The sequence below is a fragment of the Tiliqua scincoides genome, chromosome 7, assembly GCF_035046505.1.
Source record: "Tiliqua scincoides isolate rTilSci1 chromosome 7, rTilSci1.hap2, whole genome shotgun sequence".
Taxonomy (NCBI): Eukaryota; Metazoa; Chordata; class Lepidosauria; order Squamata; family Scincidae; genus Tiliqua; species Tiliqua scincoides.
In genome coordinates, this window is record NC_089827.1 from 2,074,304 (window position 1) to 2,089,794 (window position 15,491).

The window sequence follows — 15,491 nt, forward strand, 5'->3', positions numbered from 1 at the left end:
CACTCCTGAATATCTGAAGTGGCGTGAAATCTGACACACTTTCCTTTCGGCTTCTCCACAAGAAGCACTTTACATGGAAAGGTCACGAAGTCAGGTCCTCGTCACCCACCCAATTTTACCAAGAAAGAAAAAACCTCCATCCTTTATTGTTGGATGGGTTTTTAGGTTTCCATCTTCACAGAAGCTTTTACATATCCATTTGTCTACTAACCAACACCTAAATGTTACATAGTCAATATTTTGTTTCTGTTAATGCTATTTAATTCAATGCATGCAGGAGATATTACACGCATGTACCTGGTGCTAGGTGTCTGCCTAGAGAGCAAAGGACCAGACCCAGGACCCATAAGAGGGAAGCATAGTGGTAAAATTGTACAAAGGTCTGGGGTCAAAAGGGAGCCCCAGGAACAAAAGGAGGGGGGCACAAAATTTTCCTGAAATTTTACATTTTCTGACCTTCCCAGGGCCCATGAGAGGGAGGTATTGGGGATTCATCTTACCTGGGCCCAGGGTGAAGAGGGGGCTTGGGAGCCAAAGGAGGGCCCCCAGTTTTTTGGGATCTCAGAAAATGTTTGCATACATTGTGTGAACACTAGCAATCACATCTTGGGTAAATTTACACCATTTTATATATTGTAGTTCGTAGAAATTACGATCCAATGATTTTAAGAAATCATGAGAAGGGAAGGAACTTTGTATCCCAAAAGGAGTCGAAAAGAAACTTTGTACCCCCTGAAAAAAATTCCTCTCAGAGGCCCTGGGCAGAGCAAAAACATGGCTGCTTTACAGGACAGATGGCAAGAAGCCACAGATTCAAAGACCAGGAAGGTCACGCTGTTCATTTGAACCATGTCACCACCACAACCCCTTCCTTAATAAATCCGTGGAGTTCAACACTCCAGACTGAAATGGAGCCCGGTTTCCTCCTGTAATGTAAATTGAGTTTTCACACCTCCAAAAATGCAAATGAAGCCTTTCTATCAAAAACAAGGTGCAAAAACACAGGAAAGGTTTCACAACTCTAATAACCCCCATCAAATCCATGTTTAAATTCAGTCTCAGAGCAATCCAGTGACCACTCAATCGAGCTGCTGCACCTTCAACCAGGTGGGAGAACGAAGATAGAACCCAGCAGAGCTCCTTAGCAAGCAATAGAGGACCTCCTGACTGAGCCATCCCACCTCAGAATTGTTGAAACGCAGGTACAGCACCATCTGCAGGACACTGGTGTGCACTGTACAGTCCAGGACTCGGAGACTATCTGTCTAAGGGCCCAGTCCTCCAGTGCTGATGAAGCCCTGCCAATAGGGTGTGCATCCTACAGTGCAGGGGTGGGGCACAGAAACCTCCTCAGGATAAGGGAAAAAATGTTCTCATACCTCAGGGATGCAGTGCAGCTGCATTGGGCCTGGAAAGTTAGATAGGACTGGGCCATGAGACCTTGACTCTACCATCTTTGACGTGTGGGATTGTGTTTCTACCTGGCTTTCTTCCTCCTCCTTATCTCTCTCCTTCTGCCTGATCCTGAAAGCATGCAGACCTCTTTCCTTTTTTTTTTAATTTATATATTTTATTTATTTATTTATTTATTACAGGTACAGGAAAGGGAATAGGTTTAACTTAGGGTGGGTACAACACAGGTTACACATAAGGTTTGGCCCCAGATTCCAACATACATCATTCAGTTAACAAAACAAAACAAAACAAAAACACACAGACACCATAATTATCAGTGCAAAGGCTATCATATTTATCAATATAAAAAATTAACTTTTACAAAACACTCAATCTTGTCTAACTAAATTTGTCTACCCAATCGTAAAAAAAACTTCCAGTATTTTCTTACTCTATCTAAATCTCTCTCTTTCATTCTTTCTGTTAAGACTTCCATTTCTGCTACTTCATAAATTTTGTCTATTAAATTTTCTCTAGACGGCACATCTATAGATTTCCATTTTTGCGCAAACAATATTCTTGCCGCTGTAACAATATGTACAATAAGGTGTTTCTTAGATTGGTCTTCAATTTCTGATGTCACATTTAGGAGGAATATTTCTGGTTTGAATGGTAATACACAATGCAGTATCTCTTGCAACACTTTATGTATCATTTTCCAGTATTTCTTTGCTTTTTCGCATGTCCACCACATAAGATAAAAAGTTCCTTCTACCTCATTACATTTCCAACACTTGTTTGATAACCCAGAGTACATTTTTGCTAATTTCTCTGGCGTTAAATACCATCTATAAAACATTTTATATAAATTCTCTTTAAAAGACACTGCTTTAGTTATCTTAATTAGAGGTCTTAATCAGACCTCTTTCCATGTGCTCTGACCAGCCACATGGATTCCATCATGCCATGAGGTCACATATACTCATGCAAAGGAAACAACTCTAAAATTCTCCGTTCCAAAGTTTAGGACCTGTACTACCAACAAGAAAGGGCATATAGTAGGATCCTGGCATCTGCAAATCCAGCACTGGTTCACCGTGGATGCAGGGTGAAGTTAAATGTCATGCAGCACCCCAGGTTAATTGTCCTGACATTTTTTTTAAAGCACAAAATATCAGCTTTCCTGCCTTCGTGTGACGAAACTGCACCATTTCCAAGCATCTCAGAGCTAAAAATAGCACTAAAGACCGACATCTGGGTTACGTGAGCAGCCAGGTCTATCTGGCAACGCACAAGGGGGGCCCACAGGAGTTTATGCTGGGGCAAGGGAACAATTGTTCCCTTACCTCCGAAAAGCCCCCTGGAGGTCAAAACTCCCTTGCAGGGTTGGCACCGCTGCATGGGGAGTTGCAGTATTACTGATGGAAACTAGGGCTACGGTCCTATACACAGCTACATGGTAGTAAGTCCCATTGAGTTTTATAGGACTTACTTCTGAGTAGGCATGCAGAGAATTGTACTGCCCAACTCAAATTCTTCTAGACCATCTAAGTGTGATATGCCACCAGGAACTAGGGCCCTGGGTGCACAAAACTGTAGTTGTAGGCCACGCTAAACCCAAGGACTGATGTATCTTGACTCTCTGCACTTCCACATAGGCAGAGATCCTTCAGACCATTTAAGCAAATTAATTTTTTTTGACAGATCTAACGGCAAAACTGCCAAGAAAAATGGCTTTGCTGTTCTAGAAAGGCAGTGTGCACCCTCCTTGCCAAATGAAGATTTGCCCTGATTAGAATAAGGGGGTGGGGAGATGAAAGAGTCTGGTTTCATTTCATTCACTGAATTTCCATAGTAATAAAACTCCCTTTAGGTAAAGGAAAGGGGCACACTACTCAGAGCAAGGTTTAGTAGCAAGCAGGAAGGCGTGCATCTAGCACTTTAAATTACTAAGGTTTAAACAGATAATTTTTTAATGCTCAGGTGTGGAAAAGAACCCAGAGAATTTGAAAAAGCCAAGCGAGAAAGAAAAAAAAGCCTTCTTAAGCCAAAGAAGTCCACTGACCTTGATGAAAGCAGTCTTTGGACAACAATGAAAACCAAAAATCAGAACACACTCATGCAATAGGCTTCCATTCTTTTTGCAGCCCAGACCTAAACTTCAGACCTGCCAGCCTATGTGCACTGGAGCAGCAACAGCTTTGCAAGAGCAGACACCAGTCCGCTGAAAAATGCCCCACAAACACGGGTTCAATGCCAGAAAATTTATTTCATTAGCTTCTATCTCGACTAGCTCAGTTCCCATTCATTACTGCCAGGATTTTTATAACCTGCAAATTGAAATAGGTACGTGATCACAATGCTTGGCAAAGAGTTTTCATGACACCCTCCAACCTGCTATGCCTTGCTCTATTGTACACGTTGTTTCGTGGTACTCTAAACCAGGGTGCCCAAACCCTGGCCCGGGGGCCACTTGCGGCCCTCGGAGGCTCCCAATCAGGCCCTCGGGGAGCCCCCAGTCTCCAATGAGTCTCTGGCCCTCCAGAGACTTGCTGGAGCCCGTGCTGGCCCGATGCAACTTTTCTCAGCAAGAGGACGACTGTTTGACCACTCACCTCAGCTGAGGGACGAGGGCCCTCTCCACTGCTTGCTGCTTCATGTCTGTGATGCAGCAGTGGCAGCGAAGGAAAGGCTGGCCTTGCTTTGGGCAAGGCTTTTTATAGGCCTTGAGCTACTGCAAGACCTTCATTCATTCATATAAGTTCCATCTCTAATATATTCATTTATGTAAATTTATTCAAATTTGAAATGGTAAATAATTCTTTTTTCCCCCGGCCCCCGACACAGTGTCAGAGAGATGATGTGGCCCTCCTGCCAAAATGTTTGAACACCCCTGCTCTAAAAAGAAATTAGAACTCAGATCCAACATTATCTGGTGAAGACCCAAACTCTTACCCTTTGATCTTCAGAGGCAACACACCCCAATTATGACAGTCAACTCCAAATATGCTTTAAAAAATTTTCATTTTTGTGAAAGAAAAAAAAATTACACTGTGTTCACCACCAAACATTGATGTTTCATCTGAGTCGCAGAAAACTCCAGGGAATCTCCTGAAAGATATGGATGACAAGTGTGCTGATAGCCTGGGCCAGTCTTCGGCACAGGAGCTTGACTTTGGCCTTCTGGCCCCTCTCCCCCTCCCAAGTCTCATCAGCATCCCAATCCCTGGAGAACTGATACTGGTGATACTCTGATACTAAGGGCGCAATCCTAACCAACTTTCCAGCACTGGCATAGCTGTGCCAGTGGGGCATGTGCTTCAACCTGCAGTTGGGGGGCAGTCACGGAGGCCTCCTCAAGGTAAGGCAATGTTTGTTTCCTTACCTCGAAGCTGTATTGCTCTTAAGTCAGTGCTGAAAAGTTGGTTAGGATTGCAGCCTAAGAGAGTACGCAGATGATGGAAGGAGCGTGAAGAAACTGAGCCTGTCTTTAGGTGAAGTTAGTTCTGCAATGGTGTCAGATTATATTTTTGGTCACCATTATGTATACTTTAGTGGCTTAGTTAGAGAGGGTGCAAACCACTATATTTTGCAGGGAGTCTCCCCACATGGAGCCATTCCAGGCAGGGGAGCAAAACAAACACATACGCACTAAAGAGAGACGTAAGCACTAAGTTTCGTAGGGAGCCTCACCGCGGCTCCCCCTGCCTGGAATGGCTCCGATGGGGAGGGAGAGAAGCTGTTTGGTGAGGCTCCCTGCAAAACCAAGTACTTTGCACCCCCTCTAGCTATGCCACTGGTATACTCAGTGTTTGGTATAAAATACCAAATTAATACTGATCTTGATACTGATGAGCTTTAAACATGAAACAAAGTTCTCAGCCACACTTTATATTTTCCAAATACTTAAATGCTTGCAAGAGTCACGATGACAGATGTATCTTTCAAAATGAAAAGTATTTCTATTTAGATATGTGGGTAAACACACAGTGGCTGCAATCCTAACCACAGTTTCCTGAGTAAGCCCCACTGAACAAAATAGGACTTACTTCTGAGTAGACCTGGTTAGGATTGTGTCCAGTGCCTCTAATACAAACTGAAGAAACGGTTCACCTCTTTTTTCAGTCAACATGATGACTGAAACTACAGTACAGGGTACATGCCAAAGAATCCTCCAATTTAATTTTTGTGATTTGCAATTACACTGTCCACGTGGCCAGTGGAAACGTGCAGGGTGGTCACAGAGTTAATGACCACCTTCTCATGTTATTGTAATCACTGTTTCAGTTTAAATGATTATTATATATTTACATATTTTGTCTCCTATGGTCTGACTGCCTGCTACAAACCATTTTATCAGCCCTTATTTGCTATTTGCAAAATTATTTTCTAATTAGTAGCTTTCAAAGGCTAGAGGCAGAAAGAAACCTTTGTCGTAGGGACCTCCCGCATTCCAGAATTTCTATATCCTTAGCATGCACTGGGCCTACCACAATGATTTTCCTATATGCTCTACAACCCCATCATTATGGACCAATGTCATTCCTCCATAGACAGAACGTTTTCTAGGAGCTTGTTTGGTGAGCTTGTGATCCCTTGGTATTTGCTATGAAGATGCTGAGATGTGAAGCACAGACACAATGGGGAGACCCGACTGCCCTCAAATCTTTGTCTGGAGATGCTCACCTGTCCTTCACACTTGATGCATTTACCTTGGAGAACATCAAGAGGTCCAAGCAGCTGCACAAAGAGTGAAGTTGTTTTAGATGTTGGATTCTGTCAACATAAGATTTCTTCTCCTGCTTAGAGCTGTAAACAAATTATTCAGGCAGAACAGATTGCTCTAGGTCAGTGGTTGCTGGATGTAGCTGGGACGCAAAGCCTCTGCAACCTCTTCTTCCCAGCTCACCTGGGTGCTGCCATCTTGGATCTCACAAAATCTCACATGATTCAAGATATCAGCACCCAAATCAAGTGAAATCTCATGAGATCCAAGATGACAGAGCTCAAATCTTGTAAGATTTGGGTGTTGCCATCTTGGCTCTCATGAGATTTTTCAAGATCCAAGATGGTGGTGCCCAGGGGGAATGGGTAGGAGGGGTGACTGGGGACATCCCGCAGCATCCGTGTGAGTGTGTCATGACACCCAAAGGCACCGTGATGAACACTTTGGGAATTCCTGCTCTAGGGGCATTTTTTTCAGTCCAGTAGAATAACACTGTCAATGCCACTAATGCAAGATCAGCAACACTTCTCAAAAATAACACAATTAAACAGAACAGTATAACTATTTGGGTTGTGGTTGCTGTTTTAAATCCTGTGGCATCTAAAAGACCAGCAGTATTATTGTGGCACAAGTCTTGTGAAAAAAGGGCCCATTTTATCAGATACCTGACAAATAAATGAGCTCAAGTTCATAAAAGCTTACGGCACAATAAAATTTTACATGTTTTACATGTCACACATCTCTTGGTTGTATTTTACACCACAGATCAACATGCACTGGTGTTCCTGGTTCCAGGAGCCAGGAACACAAACCGGATGTGGGTCACTATCACTGTTTTTAGATATTCAGAGGCTTGAAGAACCCTGTAGAGGCAACTGCAGGCTCCCCTCACTCCTTAGGAGGCCAGAGCTGCCCCTGGTAAGTATGAAAAAATCCCTTTTGTCCTTGGCAGCAGCGCGATCACATTGTTGCCTTCTCCATCGCTCCATCCTTTAAGGAGGCAGAGACGACTGAGAAAATAGGTTAGAAAATATTGAATGCCAACACTTTAGATTATGTTTCTATACATTTTGACTGAGAATTTCTGATCTTTATGGGATGGTGAAATAATGCTACTTGGCATGGATGAAGCCCCCAGCACCTCTAACGGCCGAGTAAGAACTTTTCACCTGCAGCGAAGCCACCCAATTAGAACACAGGGAAGGGTTTCTCAGAAGGTCACGCATGTTCTGCTTTCAGATCCAATGCCAAGCCCACTGTCCAAGTCAATATTGGGTAGGCTGGATGTGGAGTTGACAGTCTAACACAAGAGAACTGTGGTTGGTCACCTTGAACATTTTCTGGTATAAGGAACACGGCTACAAGCCCCTAAGACACTTGGTATATTTCAGCCTGGACTATTTATTTCATGTACAGTTTATTCAGCTTAAAGATATCTTTAAACTCTTGGGATGGGGAAGACAAAAACAAACAAAATTTAACAATGAACTCCACCATATTGCTTCGTTTTTAACATATTTTTGAAATACCGCATCCCATTTTTTCTGTAAACTTTAGCTGAAGGTGACATACAACATTAAACTATAAACAGACAATAAGAAAACAAGAACAATTACAGAAAGACAATGAAATGCTTTGTTCCATAGCAAGATGATCAAACTAATTAACAGCCTGACAAAATCAGCATGAAATACAAGTCCTCACTAAAAGTTGTTGATTGGTTCTTGGAAAAGGCAAATTTAAGTGAATAATTTATAACGAAACCAGTTTTAGCACAGCTAATTGATACAGGTAAACAAGAGGTAAGTTCCTGCAGCATATTTCTGGTCACAAAGTCATCACCAAACTTCTAAAGACCAAAACAAATCTAATATTAAGCACTGAAATAAATGTGAACTTTGCAGGTTGGAGAAACCCACGCAGACATGGGGAGAATGTGCAAACTCTGAACAGACAGTGGACCTGGCCGGAATTTTTTTTTTCCCCCATGAACTTTATAACAAAATGACTTTAAGTGAGGAGTTGTGGTATGGCCCAAAATCCATGGATGCAGAGACAAAACAGATTGAGACTATGCAGCTAACAGCACAAAGGCCACATGCTCTCCAAGCGCTCTCCATAGTTCTCATGTCTGTCTCAATCAGGTTTCTCACTCCCAAAAACATGACATTGTTAAGATGCAACACCATTACATGGTTGGTAGCTGCTAGTAGACCTCATAATGACCCACACAGCACCATCACAGAAAGTAGAAAAGTCCTGTCTCTAGACAGAACTTTGGACATATCACAGCCTAGAAACCCTGAAGAACATGAACAAGTGACCCTTGGTCAAGACAGCACCAACCTTGTCATAATCCAAAAGAGTTCTTCAAATAAGACGGACAGCCATACCTGAATTTTGATTGGCAGCCTGACTGAACGCACTGCCAACCTGCCCACTTACCATTGGAGCGGTGAATGCAGGTGTGCTGGTTATCACTCAGGAAAAAACCTTCTTTGCACTGACATTCATAGCTTCCCATCGTATTGACGCAAATCTGTTGGCAGCCCCCATTGTTATCAAGACATTCGTTGACATCTAGAGAAACAAGTTTTGAGAAGTTTTATTAAGACAAATGTGGGGGGGGGAAGCATTTCTAAGGTAAGAATCCAACCAAGGCATCAGGAAGAGGAAGTGCTCTGGGTGTCTGCCATACAATTGTGAAACCTGATATTGGGTGGATTTATGTTTGGCAGCTTAAGAATCTGCTATTTGCTTGCACTAACTTAAAAAAAACAACGTCCACCAAGAGGGTCACACTCAAACGAACTGAAACATAAAATGGAGTTACTGTTGAATTAGTCACACTGGAAGATCTCGATACTGTATATTCACACCACTCAATTCTAACATTGCTTGGAAGCTTTGCTGGTTATAACAATGCTTCCCAAATTGTGGGTCGCAGTCCACTGATGGTTTGCAACCCAATGTGCCGTGGGTCACGACGTGATGCTCTCTGCTGTGCCGCACAGGATTACTCTGCCAAAGCTTTGATTACCTGCACCTCATGACTTTAAGAGCCTATTCTACCAATCCCCTCCAATGAAGCAGCCACAAAATGGCCACCGCTGCATCTTGTGGGGTGGGGCAGTTGCTGAGGCCTGAGAACAACAGTTCCCTTACCCGGGGCTAAGCCGGATGGGAGAGGGGTTCAACTCAGACCTGGGCTGGCTAAATAGCTGGCACAGCTCTGCATGGACCTGCACTGCAGGACTGGGTCCAGGAAGAGGGTTAAGATTCAGCAGCTGCTGCCAAAACTACCCCAATCCCAGACTCGATCTGCTCTCCCTCTGCCCCAGTTGCTGCCCCATTTTGCCTTCCCCTGCCCTGTCACTGCCTCATCTCACTCTCCCCTGCCCTGTTTTATCCTCCTGCCACCCACTCCTGCCTTCCCATCAACTTCCCATCGACAGCAGGAGCATCCTAGCACCATGCTACTGATTGTTTTATTGGAGAGCCTTTGACAACTGGTGCTGACTGCTTTATGGCGGCTGGCAGTAGTTGAAGAGGTGTGCCGACATCCCCGGCCCTTTATGAGGGGGCCACAAGTTCATGTGGTCAAGCAGGGCTTAAACTTTGCTTCCGTTCATTGTGAATAAGCTGTGAGATGTTTTCACAGCGTACCCAGTGCACTGGTACACTCTGGAACTTCCATCTGCAGGCCAAGTTCTGTGCTGTATTAAAAGCAGCAGTCAACAACTTATCCAATGTCGAGTGCGCCAAATGCACCAGCCTGCAATTATCTGTCATCACTGACATAATGGGACTGGGTGCTCATCTCCTTCCACAGTCCCAGCTCCAAGCAGTTCAAATCTAGGTAATTTAAGTTCACTTAACGGGGCTATTTGTGGAAGCAAATCGTTTTCTGGACCATTCAAGGGCTGGTTGAAAGGGAATAGGTACGGCTTCAGAACTTTAAAAATCAATACAAAAGTGGAAAGATATTTTAGCGGTATTTACAGCCCTAAGTAATAAATAAAATTCTTGTTCATGCCATTTTGCAAACTTCAAAGGAGGTCCAGTCGATCTATCATCTCAGGGCCCAGTCCTGCCCAGTTTTCCTGAGCTGATGCAGCCACAGTGCAGCCCCAAAGTAAGGGAACATTGAAGAGGCCCCTAACGGCTGCCCCCCACCACAGGATGCAGTGCACACCCCCTTGGTATGGCTGCATCAGCACTGAATGTTGGGTAGCGTTGGGCCCTTCAATACATATAAGATTGACCTTGACTTATTCCTGCTGTCCTGTAACAATATCTGGTGCAGGTCCTTAAAGGTCCTTAAACTATGAGACAGAGTTAGACAACAGAAGAGAGATGGTGCCGCTGTCATTTGCTTTTCTCCCTTCCTGGTAATGTTTGGTGCCACGATGTGTGAAGTGACATCACGGTGCTATGCCTTTCTTTGTTCCTGCCGCCAAGAGCCATCAGTGTGAGGCTGTCAACTGAATGGGCTGTGTGATGTCACTGTGCTGGGTGTTTTCACCCATTTAATTACGTCAGTGGTTCCCAAACCTTTTTGACTGGTCGCTCCCTTGACTTCCTGGGCCATTGGCTGAGGTTCCCCATTAGGGCTACAATCCTATCCATTTTAGAGGGGCGGGCTTTTTGTGAGGATTCCGCAGCTCCTCTGGCTGGTGTACACAGGTTCTTTGAGAACCATGGCTCACAGTTTGGGAACTATTGAATTATGTGCACTAGAGGGCAGGGAGAGACACAGAGCAAGAGCAACTCCGTGTTCCTTGCACTGCCTTGTTCCACACTTACTTTGACCTGGTCAGCACCAGCTGCCATAATGGGGACTCTTCCTAGTTTTCAGATCTCAATATCATTCCCATAATGACATCAGATATATACTCAATAGGATGAGATTCAGGAGACTGGTGGTGGATCCTGCCTTAACTCTTCCTGGATCAGCACCCACTGCCCACTCTCTGGAGGAAACCACCTCTCCCAAGTGCTCACAATCCCTTTATCTCCGTTAAATTAGCATCGGTGCAGACCAGAAGCCGAGTCACTGTTACTCCTTCAATGAAGCACTCCCATTACAAATGCTGAATTGAAGCTTGTTGCCATTTACGGTAATCGCGCAACTCAAAATGTAATTTGCAAAGGGGTGAATACTGTCATTGGGGAAGAGGTTCCAGAATCAGCTCAGGTGCACTTAGTAATCACCTGAATATTCATCTGTCCCACATTATAGTTCCAGAAATGTGATCAACAAGAAGGAGCATGGCTGAAAATATGGTACAGACCCAGAAATCCAAGCCAGGGAGCTGCAAACAGGTTGCAACTCCCAGGGAAGCAACCACCAGTGCTCAGGTACATGTGGCTGTCATAAGTATTTGCTGTGAGAAATACCAAGACACCTGCAGCAGCCATGATTGCTGCAAAAAGCATGGAGGTTGAGTACCACGGCATACATATCAATTGGATTTACAGCCCAGTCCAATTTCTCCCACACCTTAGCAATGCAGTTGCACCACCACAGCATGTGCTGCACCCCGTGGGCAGGCAGTCCCAGAGGTTCCCTTACCCAGGGAAAGCCCCAGAGCCTCAGACAGGTCTACTCGAACCTGTGCCAGTAAAACTGCTGGTGAAGGTCCATGTGGACTTGGGTCAGAGGATCATTTCCGAGAAGGGGGTTTGAATTCTGCTACCACCAAACCCGCCCCCTTCCTGGACCCAATCTACCCTCTTCCTCGCCCTGCTGCCATCCCATTCTGCCCACCCCGCCCCATTCTACCTCCCACCCCAGTGTACCTGGGTCAGTGGGCCTTCTCCAATCCACCACTATGCACAGGGACACTCTGGCCTCTATGCTATTGTTCCGGCTGCGCATGGCTTTTCATGCTGCCACAGAGCGTATGACCGCTGTGCGGCAGTATCTGTTGGCAGAACACTAGTTCCACCAGAGGATAAGTGCAATAGGATTGGGCTGTTAAGTGACATTGGAAAAAAAAGTCCCATACAGAAGGCGGACAAAACAAGTGGCCAATTTTTCATTTCCTCTTACAAATATTTTGTGTTTATATTTCTTATACTTTGTGTGTATACGAAGCTTTCCAAAAGTTGTTTAGTTTCTGTTAACACTCAGTGTTTTAACACAGGGAAAAAAGCCCTCGCTGAGCTGTTGGATAATATAAAGACAAACAAACATCAGCCACAGAAACCTTTGTTTGGGGTACAGGCAGTCCACACGTTGCGCACAGCTGTCCAAAGAGAGGAGGAAAACAAAGCACCGGAATCCAAATGAAAGAAGGGAGAGCCGGGAGCTCTTTAATCACGGCCCTGATTGCGCAACCTCAAATCAATTAATGCTACATTTCCCATCTGGCAGCTTAGGAAATGATTTCCTACACAACTGCAAGTCTCCTCTCACAGGGTGTTTGGAGAATGGTTGTCGTGCTCCGTTTTGAAAGGAGAGAACTCAGGTAGGCCATATTTTGTGACGGATGCTGAAGCCGCGGAAAATCTTTGCACTGATTGATCCTGAAGCGAACGTGGACCAACACGGACCACAGCTAATGGGCTTCTGAACAAAAGCCAGAGCGCTCCTCAACTGTCAGACTCTACACTGCAGGGACGTGCGATGGGTGGGGAGGCAAGTGAGGCAGAGCCTCCCCACCTGAGTCCTTCAAAAAGTGCTGCCACTGTGTGAGGCACACAAGCACTCACAACCCCTGCACTCCTGGATTGGATCCCCCACAGACAAAAAGGGCAGGCTGTAAATACAAAATTCCAGGGATAGCAATAAGCTGCAGCCTAAAACCAGCCTACCTCGAGGATTGCACTGCCGTTGCTGTTGACAACCGCCCTTGCCTTTCACAGGTTGCTGCCCACCCCGCGCCACGAGAGAGAGCTGAGAAAGCCGTGGCTGTTGCCAATGTCTTGATGCCTCTGCTCTGGGGCTCCCCCTTGCCCTCTGCAGGCTGCTGTCCCACAGGCAAGGACACCAGAAAGCGGACAGCCTCCCCGAAGCCAGCAGTAGAGCCCTGCCTTCCTCACTGACCTCCCACCCGCACCCCGTGGCTTTGCAAACTCCATGGCCCCACTGGCACCTGTGATGTGGCTGTATGTTGTATAGTTAGTAATGGCATAAGAGCATCAGAGAATCCCTGCTCAGTCGGGCCACAGGCCCATCTAGTCCAGCTTCCTGCATCTCACAGTGGCCCATCAGATGCCTCAGGAGGGCTGCAGCCCAGACCATGGGGCTCCATGTCTTCAGTTGAACTGCTGGCCAACTGTGGGGCAGGTGGAAGGCCATCAAGGCAGCCATCCATAAAGAGTGGGTCTTCTGGGCCTCACACGTGCACCTAAGCCCCTATGTCCCCAGATGCTGCATCTCTGGGAGCAAGTAAGGTGGCACACGTCCTGGGACCACAGTCCATATCGGTAAGCTGCCACCGGGGAGGGGGAGGGGGAGGGCTCTTGCATGGGTGAGCTGGACATGGCCTGGCTAGGGCTAGTGTGAGTTTTCAGGACAAGGCAGCACTAAGGATGTCCCCCTCCATCCTTCGCATTTGCCTCCAGTCCCATGCACAGCCTCACCGTGGCATAGGGATGGCAATGCTTGCTGCAGATGGCATGGTGGTACGGCAGGCTGCAGCTAGCATTGGCACCTGCCTGGGATGGGCACTATATAGCCTGTGTTGGTAGCTTGGCAACATGTGACATTGTCTGTGCCGTCTAAGGCACATTCACGTGGATGGACACCCTGCTAAGTTCAATGGCGCTTGCACCCAGAGCAGGATGCATGGGATTGCAGCCTGTGGCTGCAGCCCTCGACACACCTTCCTGAGGGTTAACTCCACTAAACACAATGTGGCTCACTTCTGAGTAGGCATGTACTACAGCGTGTGTTGGCCACACTCAGCTCTCTGCGAACATGCAGCTCAGTTGCCAGATTGTCACTGCACAAGTGCAAAGGTATTTTTGGTCTTTCCAATAACATAAAGAGGTTTAATGTATGATGGACTGATATCTGACCTCATCAGAGAAAAAAAATGATGGAAAAATTATTTATTTAATGCATTTATACCTCAACTCAAGGCGGCAAATACAATTAAAAACTCACAAGAGTAATAAAACAATGAAGCATGAATAACAATTAAATCAATAAGACAAAACACCCAGTGGATTGCATACAATTAAACAAATTAAGATCACATTCAATTAAAATTAAAATGCCATTCTAAATGACAGTATATATACACTGAAGTGTATGGGAGGGGAGGAAATTCATCAATAAATCAGTAAGAAAGAAAATCAATCAGAAGAGACCATCTGGATAAATATGCTACTTGCGTGTAAGAAAACAAAGTATTCCCCTCATGCCTAGGAACAGAAAGTTTATTTCACCAGCGGTTTCAAGTTAGCTCTAAAGAAACATTCGTTCATGAGGCTAAATATTAATCTTGTGTCCACTGAACTGAAAAAAAAATAATCTTCATGAAGAACTACTGCAATTTTAAGTGATTACAATGCTAAAAGCAATTATATTTAACCAGACGAGGATCTCACCCTAGTTCAAATTCCCCACAGTGTCATTTCATGTTATATTTGAGAAATTCCTCAATAAAAATGTCAAATAGAGAATGAGTTGAGTTCCTCCGAGGACAGACTTGGAACATGGCCAATGTAAATGTGTAGCCAAGGAATCTCAACTAAAGGGGGGGGGGGAATGAAGCTCATTTGATTAGAAGAGAAAGAGGAAAAATTTTAAATAGGAATAGAGGAGGGGAAAACTAACCCACCAACCCCATCTTTTGTAATAGCTTGAGAAGTCACCTCAGTTCTTAGTTCTGGAGAAGATTATTTTCACTCTGCAATGGAGCAATTTTCAACACAAAATGGAGCCTGAGAGAATAACTTGAGCTTGATGCACAGCGGGCCCTCCTCATTTTAGCATCCATGAATGCCGCGCGCACGGCTCAGACGACGCGACTGGAACTCACTTCCAGTTTGTGCCGGTGACCAAGAGGTCCTCGGAGGCCCTCCAGTCGTGGACCGAGTCATCTATGGAATCTGGTATCTGCAGCGCCACCTTGCGGGTACTGAGGGCCCGCTTGTGTTGCTAAAAGTATAGTGAAAAAACTTTCAAAAAAAGGGGAAAAAATGGCCATGTTGCCTCAATATGCCATTGGTCCTGGCCTATAGAAATGTTTGCAAAATTCAGGAGCGGGCTTGACAAGACATGGTTGAGCTGGAGACAGGAAGGATTCTGGTACATTCCAAGTTTCTGTACTCCTTCCAGAGACAGCCTTAGATGACACAAACTGAAACTGCTGCGTGGAGCAGCACCTTTGCTGAGGTGGCAAAGCATCCCTTC

At 45.2% G+C, this 15,491-nt stretch overlaps 1 protein-coding gene across 1 annotated transcript in view; it reads right to left on the reverse strand.

The window, feature by feature from the left end:
• The window catches only part of SCUBE1 (signal peptide, CUB domain and EGF like domain containing 1), a 161,104-nt gene that overhangs the window by 105,637 nt on the left and 39,976 nt on the right, over positions 1-15,491 (reverse strand). The window contains exon 5 of the mRNA XM_066633612.1: positions 8,567-8,701. Coding sequence (XP_066489709.1) covers positions 8,567-8,701 — 135 coding nt within the window. The remainder of the gene's footprint in view (positions 1-8,566; positions 8,702-15,491) is intronic.